Below are 20,737 nucleotides of genomic sequence, written 5' to 3' on the forward strand. Positions count from 1 at the left end.
TGAGTGGTCATTAAATTCCTTATACAAGCATTTGCCATTAGAGGTGTGCTATAAGCAATAAAAACAAATAATGGACCTGCATATACTTCTAAACATTTTACACACTTTTGTGCACAGTATCAGATTTTACACACCACTTCCATACCCTTTAATCCTCAAGGACAGGCAATAGCAAAGAGGAGAAACAGAGACATTAAGACGCTCCTCCAAAAACAAAAGGGGGAGCCACGGGTAACCCTAGAGTACTTCTAAACTTAGCTCTTTACACTATTAATTTTTTGATTTTTGATAAAGATGCACTGGCTCTGGAAGACAGGTTTTCTTACCCACCGGAAGGGCAGTGTCCAGTGCAAACAGCTCCACTATCTTTAGACAATTGCCAGGTGATGTGGAGAGATCTGGAAAGTAATGAATGGAAGGAACCAGATAGGTTAACTGCTTGGGGGAGAGGGTTTGCTTGTATCTCCACAGATGGAGAAGGAATCAGATGAGTGCCAGTGAGCTGTATTTGCCTTGTCCATTGGAAAGAAAGCAGATCCTTGAAAGAAGGAAGAAGACCCAAGAAACATCAGATGATTCCATCTCTGACTACATGAGCCAATGCACAACAAAAATTATTAATGAGACTACTCCAGGCCTTCAAAATCTGCAGGAATCATTAGATTCTCTGACACATGAATTAATGGATTGGTTTTGGATTATCTCTTGGCTGCTGAATGTGGCCTATTTATATACCCTTCTTCTAGGACTCATGGACATCTGTAATTCCTCATGTTGATTCATATTGTTTGTTACATCACTACTAGTCTGTGTTATGTTACTATGTGCTTGTGTAATACCTCCCATGATGATGGATTTATGTATACCTGTTTCAAGTAAGACTATTTAGTCCAGAGTAAATCTGCTAACAACACCTGGTTTGGTATTCTTACTTTCCTGAGAAGTCAGGGAGGGCATGATCACCTGTATTCTAAAACAAAAGAAAGTGGAAGATGTAGAGAGCCGGAACTTTGGAGAAGTCTACTTGAACAAGGATACTTACAACAAGGTGTTAACTCAGTGGAATTGATGAGATGATGGTTCTCTAGTATACATATACTTGGTATGGTAATGCAATGGTTTTCTAGTTCACACATAACCTGTATTCTGTAATGATGCAATTGTAATAGGATATTTAAGGGCTGAGAAGGCCTGGAAATGAGACATTTCATTTATGACCATCCTCCTGGTGGCTCTTCTGGCTCCTGCAATTCTTCACTAAGATCAAGACTGGGTGAAACTGTGACAGACACATTGTAAATGAGACAGACTGTGAAGGAGACATAAAGACTCTAGACTCTATTCCTGATCATTCTTGTGATGTTTATCCTGCTGAGACCAAGGCCCATCTGAAGGACCTCCAGAAAGCTAGCCTAAACATTACAGAAATGAAAAAACAAAAACCCATAAGCTAAGAGGGCTAGAATTAGATTTGAGATGAATTCTTATAAAAATAGAAAAGAGCAGTAAACGGCTATTAAAAATTCATGTTTTTCTTTACTTTTTGGCAGATGTATTCTCTAAAATTTCATAACAAAACAAAACCAAAATCTTGCTGTTTTATGGTGACCTCTAAACTAGTATTCCTCTTTTAGCACTGCAGATGGAAAAATCAATAGCAAAAGCTTTGCACCATTATTTTGGAATTAACAATTCTCTAATTGTGTTTCATACTCTCACTCTTTACTCTGTAAGAAAGAAAATTACTTCTGGCCACATTATTTTGTTTCAGACACTTAAAATTTATTTTTACATAATTTTTTAAGGTTACACATGTACATTTTTTTACATATTTCCACATGAGTCATGTTGGGAGAAAAATCTGAACAAAAGGGAAAAACTATGAGAAAAAAAAAAAAACAAAACAGAAGAGAAAAAAAAAAAAAAGGTGAAGAGTATGCTATAATCCACATTCAGTCTCCACAGTTCTCTCTGGTTGTTCATGGTATTTTCCACCCAAAGTTTAGCAAAATTATAAAGAATAAACATATGTCTAAAACATAGAGATGAGCTGGGGGAGGAGGTGGGGGGAGGAAGAGAAAAATTGGAACAAAAGGTTTGGCAATTGTCAATGATGTAAAATTACCCATGCATATATCTGGTAAATAAAAAGCTATAAAAAATAAAAATTAAAAAAAGAGAGAGATGAGAAGACACCCCCAATTCCATTTCTTTCCAGAGGTGAAAGATCTTGACTTTTTTGACATACCAGTTTTGCTGATTTTCCTTGGATCACTGAATTGCTGAGCCAAGTTTATCAGAGTTGAAATCACACAATTTTCTTGTTATTATGTACAATGACAATGTTTGTTTTTTTTTTTTCTTGCTTGCTTCATTCAGCATCAGTTCATATAAATCTAGGCTTTCTTAAACATTTTTACAGAACAATAATATTATATTACTTTCATATATCATATAATTTATTTGATCATTCCCTAATTGATGGTTATTATCCACTCATTTTCCAATTCTTTGCAACCATAAAAAGAGCTGCTACAAACATTTTTACGTATGTGAATTCTTTTCCCTTTTTAAAAATTTCTTTGGGAAATTGGCACTGCTAGATCAGAGAGTGTACAAAGTTTTATAGCCCTTTGAGGATAGTTCCAAATTGTTCTACAGAATAGTTGCATCAGTTCACAACTGCATCAACAATGCATAATCAAGATTATATCATTTAAGGGATTTAATTCATTTATTTGCTTTAATTGAAATCAGAGTTCAAAACTTAGTGCTATATAGGAACTCTGTGCTATAAGCAGAATTCTTTCTGACTAGGGATGATACTGAAGTCGTTCTTACTTTTCTTAACTTGTTTACAAATGATTATAATGTTGGAAATATCCTTTACAATGATATTCAAATTCTCATAATTGAAAATGACTTCAAAATGACAATTATCTGTGTACATATTTTAAACTATTATTTAGAAGGGACTGTGGAAAATCCTTGAAATGTTTAAATGAAAAAGTAACATAATGATAGTATTTTTGAACTGGAGGGGCCCTTAGATATTATGCAGCCTAACCTCCTTATTTTACATGTAAGGAAATTAAGGCCCAGTTGAGAAAAAGTCATTATGGTAAAGATGAGACTAGAATTCTGATCTCCTAATCTGAAATCCAAAACAGCTCTTTAAAAAAACAAAAACAAAAACTTTATTTTATTGCTCATAATGCTGAGTCAAGGGCATTTCATTCAGAGTAATAACTTAACAAAATTTTAATAACTCTACAGAAGGAGCATGAAAGAAGAGAATCAATGACTTGAAGCAAGGGTTCTGAGGTCTAAGGCATTTCAGTGAGTACATGAAATTGGATGTTAAAATATACTTTCATTTCCTTTGTAATTCTACATATTTCTATGCATTTAAAAACATTATTCCAAAGAAGTCCATGACACACAAAAAAGATTTTAGAACTCTTGCTTAAAGTATTCATGGGATAATATGCTCTGTACAATCCATCATTAGCTATACTTAAATCTTGATCAATATCAAATATTTAGAAGCATATAATTGGACATGACTTACTGCTAAAATCAAAGAAAAGGGAGGCTGTGTACAATGAAAAGAACACACACTTGGAAACTATGGATCTAGATTTGGCCACTTTCTGTGCTATTTTGCAGATCATTCCCTGAACCTCAGTTTCATCACTGATAAAATGCAGTGAATGGGTTTGGACTAAATGGTCTCTGGTGTTCCTTCCAGATCCCAAGGGCTCTGTATCCAGCTTTAAATTCAGAGCTTCCAGCTCTAAATCCATGATTCTCCGATTCTAAGATAAGAGTTCCAATGCAAAGACAACAGTTAAAAACATGGGGAAAATTCAAGTCTAATACAAAGATAAATCAAGACTGCTGTAGTCTAAAATTACTCTTTAAATGCAGTATGACAACAGAGTACAAAAAAGTTGCTAGTAAATACTGAAACGTGTCCATTATGTACGCTGTCAAGAAAACTTCACACTTTCTCAAGATAATAGATTTAAGAAGTTACTTATTAGTATAAAGGGAGGTGAGGTTGTTGAAAATTATTTTGTTTTTTAGGTGATCTAAGCACACTTGGTCAAACCAATCCAAAGAGTAAAAGAAAACAGAAATTTAACTCAAGTTCCTTAGGCATTGGATTTACAAAACAATTTAAATTTCTATCAACTTTTGCCCATAACAGCATCTCACTATTGTTCTCTTGTATTGCAGATGAAGCAATGACTCTTAATATAGACACAAGGGAAATAGTATATAAAGAAAGAATTCAAACAAGTCTTTCAGATATTGTGAAGTTGGCTAAGAAATCTGTTTTGTTAGAATAAGATCAGAAAAGAAATAATTGCAACATTTTATATTTTAAAAAGGGGGGGGCAGGATACTTATTTGTGGAAACATCAGGATTCTAAGTATAGTATTGACTTCTGTTATTCATTTTAACCAGTTTAGCATCAAGTTCCCCACAACATTTCTACAGTACTGTTTTAAAATGCAATTTTAGGGGCAGGTAGGTGGCCCAATGGATAGAGCAGCAGTCCTGAAGTCAGGAGGACCCAAGTTCAAATCTGACCTCAGACACTTAACATGTCCTAGCTGTGGGACCCTGGGCAAGTCACTTAACCCCAACTGCCTCAGCAAAATAAATAAAAATAAAAATGCAGTGCCTTTTATCTGAAATTAAATGCCTAATTTATTATGTAAAGGTAAGCCTAAGTAAAAATAAATATACCTAGAAAAGGTTATTTAACTGTATATAGCTGAGCTTTCTTAAATTGCAGCCAATTGAATTTTTAGAAAAAGCAACTATGGGAAAATATTTACCATTTCACACTTTGCAGAAAAATGGTTATAACTATGGTTAATACAGACTACATCCCTAATAGAAATAAAAATTTTACAGAACCACAGATTTGGGATCCGAGAGGCCATTTAGTCTAATTTGTACCTGAATAAGGGTCTCTTCTACATCATACTCAACAAGTGGTCATGTAGCCACTACTCCTCTAGGAAGGAGAAACCTATTACTTCACCTTAAGGTATCCAACTTCACTTTGAGACAATTTTAATTGGCAGAAGTTTTCTTTTAAATTGAATCCAAAACTCACTATACTAAGATTTTTATCCATTGTCCCTAGTTCTTTCCTCTGGGACCAAGAGAAGCAAGAATTTCATGATGTTGTGCTGAACATCTGTAAGACATTCTTTACTAATCTACTTAAACTATCATTACACAACAAAAACATTATTCAGTATAGTATAAGGCTCATGGCATTATTGAAAGTGACCCTGATTTTTCCTGGTGGTTCTGGTAATATTAAAGCACTAATTAGAGAGTGAAAAACAATATAAATTAATTTAATGCCACCAATCTTATAAAAACAATTCAAATTATAATTAATTTTGCTCATAAAAGTGCCTCACTTTTGTTCTGTATAGATGATGATACAGTGGAGCATCATATCTAGAACTCTGTATCAAAAAAGAGGGTTAGCCATTAAGTATTATGAATCTTTCACTGATTTGATAAGAATCTAAAGATCTTGATTTACTTTAATTTAGACTACACATGGATGCTCCTTAATGGCATGTCAATCAGTTACATTATGATACAATCCAAAAAGGTAGTTAGGGATTTAGGTTTACCATATTGTGTTAGGATGAATTCTCCTCTCTATAAATGATAAAAGAGAACCTTTAATAATTCAACCTAGGATGGTAGTAGTTTTAAAACACATTATTCCTTTAAAAATGACTATGAAAGGCAAGCCACAATCTTCAGTGTTGCAGCTAATTTCAAACATTCTTTTTTAAAGATTCCAATTACAAAGATTTCCTAGAGATATGAACATCTTGAATCTGCTCTATATATAGGAAGTTAGTAACAGGTTCAATTTGAGACATCAAAAACATTTTAAATAGATACCACAAGATGCATCTGTAGTTTAAAGGTCAAATTTATTAGGAGATTAAGAGATGTATTATACATGGACTATAAATACTGCACAGCTGACTTTATTCACAGTCAGACACAGAGATATAGTCAGTGCCGACCTATTTGGTGGACACCCTTGTTCTTTTGTTCCAAGAAAAGTTTGCGCCATAAGACTTGGATTTAGGTTTGGGGACTTTTCTCTCTTGAACATCATAGCTCCAGCCTGGAAAAAAGCATACCAATAGTGTTAAAGAATACATCTAATGCATAATAAAAATTGAATTCATTCATGACTTGAAAAAAAAAACAAAAACCTTAAAGCTTATTTTTTTATCTGAAAGAAATGTCAATACATATTTAGTAGTTTGGTTCCTTGTTATTTTCAAGAATGAAAGACAAAACAATGAATGAGAGTATAATCCTTTTTCATATATAACACTGGTTTGTCCTGTCTGAGATTCTAAGGAATAGCCAACGAGCCAACTTCAAAGTTTCCTACTTTCTGATTGATGACTACAGGTGAACATTTCCAAACTTCTATCATTTCACATATGATTTCTAAAAGGAACTTTTGTTGTGGCAAATACTCAACAATGATGCCAGAATCCATGTACTAAGAACTGAAGTCTTTATTGTCTGGAAGAAGAGAATGAAGAGAAAGGTGGACATATTTGTGCCTATACACATACTGATAGAGCAGAAAAAGATATGGAAATCTAAAAAGGATCTGGAATCTAATAGGTAAATGTCAAAAATAGTTAAGATTAACTATATCATGCATTCTCTGATGATTTTATGGGACATATTCTCTAACTTCTTATAAAATCCAATATAAAGTTTTTATCTAAATGCCACAATTTTGCCTATGTTTCAAAGTCTAATTCTTCTTGAGCCCTTCTTGGAGATATAGGCAAATTACCAAAAAAACTGAATAAAAATGTTTCAGAAGAGGAAATAATTAGCCTCTTCTTTGGCCTAAACAACCTAGATCTTTTTGCTCTTTTCTAGAGAAAGGAATTCTTTTTTATCCATTTATATTTTCTTCCCTATTCTTGTTTCCAAAATAAACACATACTTTAAAGTTTAAAAAGTACTAATTATTCTAAATTTGATATTTCATAGCAGAAAAAAGTAATTAGGCATAAAAATTATTATAGTTTCAGAATTTTAAAGTTAGGAAGGACTTTCACACACACACACACACACACACTTAGAACAGAACTTCCATCATACTATATACATATATCTATATCTATGTCTATATACATCACAAATAATTCATTTACTTGAAGACTTTCAATGAGGGGGACTTATTACTTCCCAGGCCAGCCAATTCCACCTTGTAATGGCACCTTGTAATTAATACGAAGGTTTTATTGATATCAAGCATAAACTTGCAATTCTCAGCTTCTTTTTTCTTGTCTCTACCCAACCAGCTTCTTTTTTCTTGTCTCTACCCTACCACCCCCCAGTTCTGCCCTACAGAACAATTCAAATCTTTGTCCCCCTCCCTTTAAGACACCTCACCTTTATTTTATTCTCTTCTTTAAGCTAAACATCCCTAATACCTTTAACCTGTTCCCATATGAAATGGACTTGAGCCTGTTTCACCTTCACTGGAAGTTAGTTATCTTTCAGTTCAGTTCTGAAATGACAATTATATTCCAGATGTGCTCTATCTTTGGACAGTCTAATCTCATTGAAATTAAGATTTTTTTTCTCCTTTTAATGTAACTCTAGATTGCTTTAGCAATTTTCTTCTTTTTTTTTGGGGGGGGGGTGGAAGGGGGCTATCATAGCATATTATGAATTCATATTGAGCTTGTATTATACAAAAATGCTTATTTAGGGAATGTATTGTCTAACCACATTATATTTCTGAAGTTGACTTTTCAAAAGTTTAGTGGATGTTTTGGTTTTATATTACAAATATATACAGATTATTCATTCCTTGAAAGTTTTCCTTTATTAAAGTAAAATAATTAAAATTAACAAATCTAGTGACTTCATTTCTCAAAATTGCTTTAATTTACATTTCTTTAATTAGTAGTGACAGAGTATTTACCCCTCTACCCCTCCCTCCATGGTTATAGACAGCCTGTGTTTCTTATTTTGAGAATTGTTCATATCTTTAGACCATTTATCAATTTATCAAAGAAATTTGACTCTTTATTCTTATAAATTGGAATCAGATTTTTTTTATATTTTAGAAATGATACTGTTCTCAGAGAAACATCTAAAAAACAGGTTTTTCTCAGCTAATTATTTCTCTTTTAATTTTAGCTTTTGTGAAAAAATATTTTTAAATTTTGGGTAATAAAAATTATCCATTAAATCTTTTGTGTTTCTCTATTGCTTGGTCATGAACTTTCCCAGAGCAAATATATCAAATATTATTTTCAGGTTTCCTTAATATATGTATGAAATGACCTTTTATATCTAGGTCACACATCAACCTGGAACTTACCTCAGTGTACAGGGTGTGAGATGTTGTCTAATTCCAAATTTTTTCCACATCACTAGCCAATTTCCCTATTAGTTTTTAATCAAATAATAAGCCCTTAACTCAGCAGCTGAGGTATGTTTATTTATTGCATAGAGGGCCACTAAATAATATATTTTGCTTCTATATAGTATATACCTAATTTGTTACATTAATAATTACTCTTTTTTTTTAAACCAGTTTCAAATTGTTTTGAAAACTGCTGCTCTAAAAAAAAAAAAAAAAAAAAAAAAAATTGTTGCTCTGTAGAATAGTTTGAAATGGGGCACTGCTATTTGTTCCTTCTTCAATTTCACTTCTTTTCAATATTAACATTGTTACTCTTTACCTTCCCTCCACCTACCACTAATCAAATAAAAATCAAATGAGATAACATGTGTAAAGTGTTGCTTTGCACATGGTAGATACTTAGTAAATGCTTATTCCCTTCCTCCTTCGATTATGAATTGTTATTCTTTGTTCTATTTCTAGAGAATAATGTTTAGTAGTTTGTTATGACACTGAATAAATAAATTAATTTAGGTATCATTGTCAGTTGCATTATATTGACAAGCTCTACCATGAACACTAAGTATTTTCCTAATTACACAGGTTAATTTTCGGTTTTTGTTCTTTTTTTTGTAAATAGTGGTTTGTAAGTGTATTTGAAGAATTCTTGGTAAGTAGTCTCCCAAGTATTTTATGTATTGTGTATTAGTTTTAAATGGTTATTTTTTTTCTGAGTTTTATAGTAATATATAAAATGGTAATGATTTTGTTGATATTCTGCAAATGTGGATTATTGTTTCAGCTATTTTTTTAAAGTTATATCATCTGCAATGGACAGATAGGTAGGTAGACAGATAGATAGCTAGATAAATAAGTCTCCATGGTTTATGTAATACAACTATTTTTATGTCCTCGACAGAATTTGGAAGAATTGGAGAAGAGGGGCTACTTATTTGATAAGTATTGCAGTCAATTCAGTGTCCTTTATTTTTCCATAAATGAGGTTTTGCTCTTCCTTTCCTTTAAGTCTGTTTTTGCTGTTGTCCTGCCTGAAATAGTATTTTGCTATTCTTGCCTTTGTGTGTGGGTTCATCTGAGGTATAATAGATACTGCTCCAATCCCTAAATTTATGATTCTGGTATGTTTCAAGAGTGTCTTGTAATCACTGTTGTGTTAGGATTACTAAGTGAGAACTGAGTAGTGATAATGGTTTCTTTCCAAATTATCTTTCTTCTTTATACTTCTTTTTTTTTTGAAGTTATATTCCTTCCCTAATTTTTCTTTTAATCTTTTCACTAATCCTTTTCCAATATTAAGAGTTCATTCTACTTATGACTAAATGACTAATCCTTTTCTGAATCTAACTTTTCACTCTTTCTTTTCCTATCTTATTCCTGTTGTGTGGTCTGTTTTGACCTTTTGACCAACTTAATTGGTCAAAGTTCAAGTGTACCAATTCCCTTCTTTATATATGTATGCAGTTTTATTTGCACAAACTAATTGTATTTTTTCCTTATACATCTTTAAAACATTACAACACTATTTATGAGACACCTCTGTGACCCCTTATGATACTGCAATTCTGAAAGAACTCCTTTAATACAAACATCACTTTCCATTAGAAAGTAAACACATCATATTTTAAAAAACCTTTTGATTGTTCATTTGAATTTGCATTCATATTTATTTTTAAAGGTCTTTTCCAGCTCCAATTTTTATAGGAATGTTTGAAAGCCTTGTATTTCACTCAAGATCTTCAATTTTGCTGGATAAGTTATTCTTTGGGTATCCTCTTTGGCTTTTAAAATATCTCATTCCACTTTCTCTGCTCCTTTGTAGTGATAGCTGCTAAATCTTGTGTGATCCTAACTGTGGTCCTTTTCCTTCATTATTGACTTTAAATATTATTTTTAACTCCTAGGATCAATAATTTCTATTTCGTCCATATTGATTTTTTGGGGGGCTTTTATTAAGATAAGGTTTTTCTGTTATTTACAAAATATTCTTTAATCATTTCCTTAGAGAATTCTAAATTCTGTGGACAAGCTGTTCTTTTCTTTGAAGTTTTTATTTTATGTGTTTTTAACTTGCTTTCCTTTTTGAGCTTTGAGTCTAATCACCTCAGGCCTTTTAAGGATTATAAAAGTCTTGTTTGTTTTTTACTCACTTTTGAGGCCCCAGGTGTTGAGTTCTAAAGTCTCCCCTATCTATTGACCCAATCAATTTGAAGTTTTTTCCTTTACCTCAAGGGTCTATCTTTAACTCCTTTCCTAGGGTTAGAGTTTTGACCCATGCATTTTGCTTTATTATAGAAACCAAAGCACTCCTCTTGTATGATGTCTTAGTTGAGGCTTTTTCTTTAATCCTCAATTAAATATTATATTACATTCCTCTAATGGAAGAAACCTAAAAGTTGAGATCTTTTTTTGAAGGTGAGGGAGGAACGTTTTTTTTATTTTTGCTACCACAACAATCTAATGTCACTACTACGACTTTCTTTTTTCTTTAAAAGGTATATAAGACCCCTTGTGAAGATTTTTACTCCTTCACACTTCAGTTTTTTTCCCTCCTCACTTCAGTTTTTTCCCTCCTCTTCTTAGCATGTAGGTCCCCAACTTAAGTGAAGAAATCTTTCTCTTTTATTTTAGTCTTTCAAGAGAATTACTCCTGATGCTTTTCCTGCTTTCTGTGCAGAAGCCTTTCAGTTAACAGCTGAAGTTTTTCTTCCCTTAACTAGACTTTCACTTTCCTCCCTTAGAAGGTTGGGATTTTATTTATTGCTTGTCTATGGAGTGAATTGTTTAGTATTTGGGTTGTTTAGTGGTAGGACAGAGCTATGCCCAACTTTTTCCTTCTATTCTGCCACCTTCTAATTGTACTACTATCTGGATTGCATCCATCAAGTTTTTCCCCCAAAATAAGGAATACTTCATCAAAAGTTTCCCTACAGTATTCATTCCTTGATTTCCAACTTTGGTAATTAAAAAAAAAAAAAAATTGTCTGTCATGACCTATTTTTCCTGAAGTCAGCCTGGCTCTCAGTGTTTACTGCTTCCTTTTCTAGATTTTCACTAACTACTTCTTAATGCTATGTTCTTTAATATAGTGATCCAGGGATCCTTGCTTGGCCCTGAACTAATAACATTTTTTAATTAATGACTTAAAAAGCATAGATGATAGATGGTATATTTATCAAATTTGCAGATGAAATGAAATGAGCAATGATAGTTAAAACTGTATAATAGAGCTAGGATCCCCAAAGAGAATGAACTACAATGTTGGGTTCAGTCTAGTAAGAAGAAATTTAACAGAAGAGAATAGATGAAGAGTTTGTTTCCCAAACAATATGCCTGCCATTTTTTCCTCAAGGTATCATTCTATTTCTCTATTCCTTTTCTCAGTCAAAATTTCTAAAAAAAGAAAAAAAAAAGCTATCTGTACTCAAGACTTTTATTTCTCTTCTTACTTATTCTTAACCCTTTGCCATCTGGTTTCCAAGTCAACTAAAATTGCTCTTTCCAAAATTATACAAATCTTCAATCTCCCACTCTGGTGTTCTTTTCTCATTCTTTGTCCTACTTGTTTTCTCCATAATATATGACACTGCCAACATTTTTGCCTTTTGGTCATTTATCTCTGGATATTTATGCTATAGTTCTTTCTTGGTTCTCCTCCATCTCCATTGTTGGATCTCTAGTTATATCATATGCCCTAATTGTGATGTATAAAAAAATTTTGCCCTGAGCACTTTTTTTCTCTATATTCTTGGAGACTTACTTTATTTGCTCACATGTATTTAATGATCATCTCTATGTAGATGACTCATAGATCTACATATATAGCCCTGATCTGCCTGTTAAATTTCAGTTGCATATAACCAATTGTCTGATACCCAATTCCATTTTAATGTTCCACTGGGCATTATCAGCACAATATATCTAAAGCAGAATTAATTTTCTTTCCTTCAAGAGCTATTTCTCTTCTGAAATTTTATTTTTGTTGAGTGTGCTACCATCTCTCAGGTCTGTAATCTTCACATCATTCTCAGCTCTTCAAAACGCTTGCCACAAAAATAAAGTCAGATTAAAATAATTGGAAAGACATTCAGTGCTCTTGGATAGGCCGAGCGAATATAATAAAGATGACAATACTCCCCAAACTAATATATTTCTTTAGTGCTATTCCAATCAGACTCCCAAGAAACTATTTTAATGACCTAGAAAAAATAACAACAAAATCCACATGGAAGAATAAAAGGTCGAGAATTGCAAGGGAACTAATGAAAAAAAAGTCACAGGAAGGTGGTCTAAGTGTACCTGATCTAAAGCTATATTATATAGCAGCAGTCACCAAAACCATTTGGTATTGGCTAAGAAATAGAACGGTAGATCAGTGGAACAGATTAGATACAAAGGACAAAAAAGGGTACATCTATAGCAATCTAATCTTTGACAAACCCAAAGATACCAACATTAGGGACAAAAATTCATTATTTGGAAAAAACTGTTGGGAAAACTGGAAATTAGTATGGCAGAAATTAGATATGGATCCACACTTAACACCATATACCAAGATAAGATCAAATTGGGTCCATGATTTAGGCATAAAGAATGAGATCATAAATAGATTAGAGAAACAGAAAATAGTCTACCTCTCAGACCTGTGGAGGAGGAAAGAATTTATGACCAGAGGAGAATTAGAGATCATTATTGATCACAAAATAGAAGATTTTGATTACATCAAACTAAAAAGTTTCTGCACAAACAATATTAATGCAAACAAGATTAGAAGGGAAGTAACAAATTGGGAAAACATTTTTAAAAGAAAAGGTTCTGACAAAGGTCTCATTTCCAAAATATATAGAGAACTGACCCTAATTTATAAGAAATCAAGCCATTCTCCAATTGATAAATGGTCAAAGGATATGAACAGACAAATCAGATGATGAAATTGAAACTATTTCCACTCATATGAAAGAATATTCCAAATCATACTGATCAGAGAAATGCAAATTAAGACAACTCTGAGATAGCACTACACACCTGTCAGATTGGCTAAGATGACAGGAACAAATAATGATGAATGTTGGAGGGGATGTGGGAAAACTGGGACACTGATACATTGTTGGTGGAGTTGTGAAAGAATCCAGCCATTCTGGAGAGCAATTTGGAACTATGCTCAAAAAGTTATCAAACTGTGCATACCCTTTGATCCAGCATTGCTGCTATTGGGATTATATCCCAAAGAAATACTAAAGAAGGGAAAGGGACCTGTATGTGCCAAAATGTTTGTGGCAGCTCTTTTTGTTGTAGCTAGAAACTGGAAGTTGAATGGATGCCCATCAATTGGAGAATGGTTGGGTAAATTATGGTATATGAAGATTATGGAATACTATTGCTCTATAAGAAATGAGCAGCAGGAGGAATACAGAGAGGCTTGGAGAGACTTACATCAACTGATGCTGAGTGAAATGAGCAGAACCAGAAGATCGCTGTACACTTCAATGCTGTATGAAGAGGTATTCTGATGGAAGTGGATATCTTCAACATAAAGAAGATCCAACTCACTTCCAGTTGATCAATGATGGACAGAAATAACTATACCCAGAGAAGGAACACTGGGAAGTGAATGTAAATTGTTAGCACTACTGTCTATCTACCCAGGTTATACTTATACCTTCGGAATCTAATACTTAATGTGCAACAAGAAAATGGTATTTACAAACATATACTGTATCTAGGTTATATTGTAACACATGTAAAATGTATGGGATTACCTGTCATCAGGGGGAGGGAGTGGAGGGAGGGGAGGGATAATTTGGAAAAATGAATACAAGGGATAATATTATAAAAAAAAAAGATAATTGTATAAATATGTTTACATATATTGAATATTGTATAGCATATATTGAATTGCTTACTATCTAGGAGAGAGGGTGGGGGAAGGAGGGGAAAATTTGGAACACAAGGCTATGCAACTGTCAATGTTAAAAAATAATGCATGAATATTTTTTGAAAATAAAAAGTTTTAATAAAAAAAAGATTGCAACTCAAAAAAAAAAATAAAGTAGAAGAAGAATAAGAATACTAGTTTAAAAAAGGCTACTAACTGCTGCTATGAAGAAAAAACACTTGTCATGGAATATAAATTATGAGATAATGAAAATTGAAAAAAGTAAATTCTATACTTGGAATTCACTTTTTTCTATTAAAGGTCATACTAAAACTGTTAGACGGCAAACCTTAATGATCTAGTCAATTACTAGACTATAAAATTTTGACCCAAATAATGATTGGGTGATTTTTTTTTTTAAACTTCCATTGTGCCTAGAATCTTCACTGAAAGACTGATTAAGTCTGATAAATATCAGTGTATACTGAGAAGAAGAACTGTTCCGGAATTACATAAATTTCCAAATGAAGATGGAGAGCTATAACACGACCAACTTATATATCAGAGACAAATATGCTTCAATGGCCTCAAAATTAAATTGATTTAAACCCAATTGAAAACCTATGGGATATAACCAAGGTTAAACTTAACAACCAAAGAGATAAAAGTGTGATTTCATGATAAAGGACTAAAAAGATACACAGAAGACAGACACAAGGGCAGATAAGAGAATGAATTTAAGAGTGTGCAAAATACCATAAAAATACTGTGAGGAGTATGTAATAAAGCACATAATGAAGGAAAGCTGGCAGGCAGAACTATTTTTGTTCTTTCCAAGTACAAGACAAAGCAAGTTAAGATAGTTTTTCTGAAAAAATAACTAGGGTTTTAGTAAACTATAAGCTCAATGGAAGTCAACTATATGAAAAATAAAAACATTACTGTGTCTTTGAGTTATATTAAATCATACAGCTTATAAGGACTAATACTAGTTCTGCTATGTACTCTGGTTTAGTCAGATTATATCTGTAGTAATACATTTAGTTCTGATTATCAATGTAAGGAGACGCTGATATTTAGCTCAGAGAATATGAAGGGGTGGAAGATGATATCTGTCTTAAAATGTCTTAAAGGTTTCCACGTAGAAGAGGGATCAAATGGAATTATAATTTTACTAGTAAATATATATTAATTAGCTTGCACAGATTTCTATTAGATTTCTATGTCTTCTTTGAAGTCATTGATAAGGATATTAAAAAGCACAGGGCAAAAACACCTTATGAGAGAATACATTGGAAACCTCATTCAAGTTAATATCAAACCATTAATGACCTTTTGGTCCAATCATTTAACCAGTTCTAAAACCATCTAACTATAGTATCTAGTTCACATCTCTCCATCTTTTCCATAAGAAATTGCATGAGAGATTTTTCCAACTGCTTTGCTAAAACCTAGGAAATTCAATCTCTGTCACTTCCTTAGATCTACCACTTTAATAACTTTCAAAAAAGGAAATGTTAGTTTGGCATAATATGATCATGATGAAATTATGCTGGCTTTTTATGATCACCTTTGTTGTCATATTTCCTTTTCTGGATGTCCATTCACTAATTAATAATATGCTGTTGAATTTTGTAACCTCACAGGAATTAAAAACTGGCCTATATTTAATTTGCAGAATCCATTCTCTTTCCTTTTCTGGAGTTGTGATAATTCCTTCATTTTCTATGATCTTTCTCAAGAAGCCACTAATAGTGGCTCAGAAATCACATTGGAAGTTTTTTCACTACTACACAATGTGTGGTTCATGTGAGTTAAGTGACTAGAATTCATAAAATCTTATATGTATATGCCTTTAGGTTTCAAATTTCTATTATCCATTCACTCTCCCCCACCCCAAAGTGTAATTAATTTACAACCAGAAGAGCAGAGTTCAAATTACTCCTCTGTTTCTTCTTATTATCTGTTTGATTTGGGGCAAATCACAAATTAACCTCTCTGGGCTTCAGTCCCCTCATATGTAAAATGAAGCAACTGGACAGCTTCTAAGGTTCCTTCTAGTTCTAAATTTGTCCTATATGATCCTAACTCAAAAATCATTCTCCCTGACAGGAAAAGAAAATAAAAATAATTAAAACTGTTTTGCCTTCTGTTATTACTCTCATTATCCCATCTGTATACAATAAAGCATCAATCCTATCCACTCTTTGTTTCTCTTATTTAACTCAATATGAACAAAATGCTCTCCCTCCTCTTCATCCTCCCAAAAAAATCCAAACGATTTTTGGTCATTCTTAGCTTTTCTTATTAGCAGCCTCCCTTTATTTTAAATTTTTAGCATTTCTCACCTTATCTGTACAAGGCTATCATCTTATTGTATGCATCTTTAAAAAGTCTAAGTTGGTAAATCCTACACATCTTTTTTTTTGTTGTTGTTGAATTTTCATTTATTTATTTATTTAGAATTTTTTTTCACAGTATATATGCATAAGCAATTTTTCTCCACAACATTATCCCTTGTATTCATCCCTCCAAATTATCCCTCCCTCCCTCCACTCCCTCCCCCCGATGACAGGCAATCCCATACATTCTACATGTGTTACAATAAAACCTAGATACAATATATGTGTGGAAATACCATTTTCTTGTTGCACATCAAGTACTAGACTCCGAAGGTACAAGTAACCTGGGTAGACAGACAGTAGTGCTAACAATTTACATTCACTTCCCAGTGTTCCCTCTCTGGGTATAGTTATTTCTGTCCATCATTGATCAACTGGAAGTGAGCTGGATCCTCTCTATGTTGAAGATATCCACCTCCATCAGAACACATCCTCATACAGCACTGAGGTGTACAGCGATCTTCTGGTTCTATTCATTTCACTCAGCATCAGTTGATGTAAGTCTCTCCAAGCCTCTCTGTATTCCTCCTGCTGCTCATTTCTTATAGAGCAATAGTATTCCATAATCTTCATATACCATAATTTACCCAACCATTCTCCAATTGATGGGCATCCATTCAACTTCCAGTTTCTAGCTACAACAAAAAGAGCTGCCACAAACATTTTGGCACATACAGGTCCCTTTCCCTTCTTTAGTAATTCTTTGGGATGTAATCCCAATAGCAGCAATGCTGGGTCAAAAGATATGCACAGTTTGATAACTTTTTGAGCATAGTTCCAAATTGCTCTCCAGAATGGCTGGATTCTTTCACAACTCCACCAACAATGTATCAGTGTCCCAGTTTTCCCACATCCCCTCCAACATTCTGCATTATCTTTCCCTGTCATTCTAGCCAATCTGACAGGTGTGTAGTGGTATCTCAGAGTTGTCTTAATTTGCATTTCTCTGATCAATAGTGATTTGGAACACTTTCATATGAGTGGATATAGTTTCAATTTCATCATCTGAGAATTGTCTGTTCATATCCTTTGATATTTATCAATTGGAGAACCTACACATCTTTTAATACACTTCTTTCTTTGCCTCATTGGAATGATTTCTCTTTGTGCCTTCCCAATTTTATCTTTGAGCTTCTTCCTCCGAGATTGAATTTTTAGTCGATAGGAGCCTACCTACACTTCCTCTGAAATCTCCTTTTCTCAAATCTAAGGAATATTTTTGACTATGCTTGGTTTTCTTACCTCTGTCACAAATTTTAGCAATTCTAATCACTTCTCTCACTAAGTTCCCATCACTTTCACCCCAGCAACTTGATTAGAATTAAATCCTGAAAAGAATTTTTCCTGAAATAAACTGGGAAAACATTTTTTACAGTCAAAGGTTCTGATAAAGGCCTCATTTCCAAAATATATAGAGAATTGACTCTAATTTATAAGAAATCAAGCCATTCTCCAATTGATAAATGGTCAAAGGATATGAACAGACAATTCTCAAAGAAATTGAAACTATTTCTAGCCATATGAAAAGATGCTCCAAGTCATTATTAATCAAAGAAATGCAAATTAAGACAACTCTGAGATACCACTACACACCTGTCAGATTGGCTAGAATGACAGGGAAAGATAATGCAGAATGTTGGAGGGGATGTGGGAAAACTAGGACACTGATTCATTGTTGGTGGAATTGTGAATACATCCAGCCATTCTGGAGAGCAATTTGGAACTATGCTCAAAAAGTTATCAAACTGTGCATTCCTTTTGATCCAGCAGTGTTACTACTGGGCTTATATCCCAAAGAGATTTTAAAGAAGAGAAATGTTGTGGCAGCCCTCTTTGTAGTGGCTAGAAACTGAAAATTGAGTGGATGCTCATCAATTGGAGAATGGATGAATAAACTATGGTATATGAATGTTATGGAATATTATTATTCTGTAAGAAATCATCAGCAGGATGATTTCAGAAAGGCCTGGAGAGACTTACATAAACTGATGCTGAATGAAATGAACAGGACCAGAAGATCATTATATACTTCAATAACAATACTATCTGATGATCAATTCTGATGGATGTGGCCCTCAACAATGAGATGAACCAAATAATTTCCAACAGAGCAATAATGAATTGAACCAGCTACACCCAGTGAAAGAACTCTGGGAGATGACTATGGACCACTACATAGAATTCCCAATCCCTCTATTTTTGTCAGCTGCATTTTTTATTTCCTTCACAGGCTAATTGCACACTATTTCAAAGTCCGATTCTTTTTGTACAGCAAAATAACTGTTTGGACATGTGTATATATATATATATATATATATATATATATATATATATATGTATATATATATATATATATATACATATATATATATATATATATATATATACATATATACATATATAGTATTTAACTTATACTTTTAAAATATTTAACATGTATTGGTCAACCTGCCATCTGTGGGAAAAGGTGGGGGGAAGGAGGGAAAAAGTTGGAACAAAAGGTTTTGCAATTGTCAATGCTAAAAAATTACCCATGCATATATCTTGTAAATAAAAAGCTATAATAAAAAAAAAATTTTTTTCTCTTGCTGATTTCTCAGATTTCTAAAGGAGGAACTTATCTTTATAGCAAGTCAAAAAGTGATTTAGGTAGCTTGGCTTCTGGCAGAGAAAGGACTTCCAATAGAGGTTTGGATAACTGAAGTTCCCTGACACTAATATATTCTTCTTCTTGACCAGCCAGTGATATTTTCTGAATTCCTTATCCATTTCAGTCTAGGTGGCCTGTAGTCTTCTCTTATGACAATGTTTCCACAGATCTTTATTCAAATGCTGTCTACCATGTTTTCCCCTCACCACCTACTTTCTAGATAAGAGTATATCTTAGCTATTAAAGCCTAAAACTGCACTAAGACTTTTTCAGACACCATGTATTCATTACGACTCTATTCCTTTCCCCCAACAATTATCTCTTCTGTTTCTTTTTAATAAGTTATACCTCTCTAGAGTCAAAGTTTCATGGATTTCATCATACCAAGTTTTATTGATAGCTATGAATTTGAATTTGCCTCCTTGCCTTAGGATCTCTACTTCAACATGCTTATTATCAATAATACTTTATGCACTTCTGCAACAACCTAGTAAAAAGTGTGTTTAAACTGCTTCTTTGGACTAGAAAGTCACCCTTTTACATTTTCCCTTCGAGTATATTCTAAATATTCTATTTAGAAAATATGGTCTAAGATCTATCTGGTATATATCCTTTTAATGATGGTAGTACTAAATTCTCAAAGACCAGGCTTGAAATGTGGTTTATTTTTTGGGAAGAAGAGTAGGTTAAGCAAAAACCAGTATCACTAGTCTATCACCAGAAAAGAATAAGGGATTATAATGGTTTTAAAACTCTGACTTTAAACTGCAATTTTAAAACCCTATCACCAGCAACAAGACTCAGAGAAAATAAAGACTGAATTTAAAACAAAACAAACAAAACAAAACAAAACAAAACAAACAAAACAAAACCTACTTTCAGTTCTCTTCTTATAGCCAGATGGCGACCCATATTATGTAAAGACTATTGAAATTGTTTCTGCCATTTTGGTGATCATATTGACTACAATACTACAAAGAGGATTTGAAGTAGATGACATTTTGATGGGTAAAATATCCTGGGAAAACTCAGAAACATTTAAGAAACAAACTTAAGAGAAACTCTGGGACTTGCCTAAATCACAGTTAAAAGACTGGCTCATGACTAGACATCAAATCTTCTAAGTCATGAGTAATGGCTCTTGCAACATTGCTGTAGTGAGGGAATTTGTTTTAATTTTCCTCTCAATGTGGTGTATCAGCAAGTTGTATGACTGCAACTTACATAAATGCTTGTACTGTTAGGCTATTAGATTCATTAGAGTATAGATAAAAGATTTGGTTTTTTGCCATTTGACTTGTTCAATAAATTAAACCATAAAGCAGATTTCACTTCCTTG

At 33.0% G+C, this 20,737-nt stretch overlaps 1 protein-coding gene across 1 annotated transcript in view; it reads right to left on the reverse strand.

Moving 5' to 3' along the window:
• Window positions 1–5,966: 5,966 nt before the first annotated feature.
• NDUFS4 (NADH:ubiquinone oxidoreductase subunit S4) overlaps window positions 5,967–20,737 on the reverse strand; it is a 124,896-nt gene continuing 110,125 nt past the window's right edge. Inside the window, exon 6 of the mRNA XM_074282536.1 lies at window positions 5,967–6,185. Coding sequence (XP_074138637.1) covers window positions 6,082–6,185 — 104 coding nt within the window. The 3' untranslated portion in view covers window positions 5,967–6,081. The remainder of the gene's footprint in view (window positions 6,186–20,737) is intronic.

The sequence above is a fragment of the Sminthopsis crassicaudata genome, chromosome 1, assembly GCF_048593235.1.
Source record: "Sminthopsis crassicaudata isolate SCR6 chromosome 1, ASM4859323v1, whole genome shotgun sequence".
Lineage (NCBI taxonomy): Eukaryota > Metazoa > Chordata > Mammalia > Dasyuromorphia > Dasyuridae > Sminthopsis > Sminthopsis crassicaudata.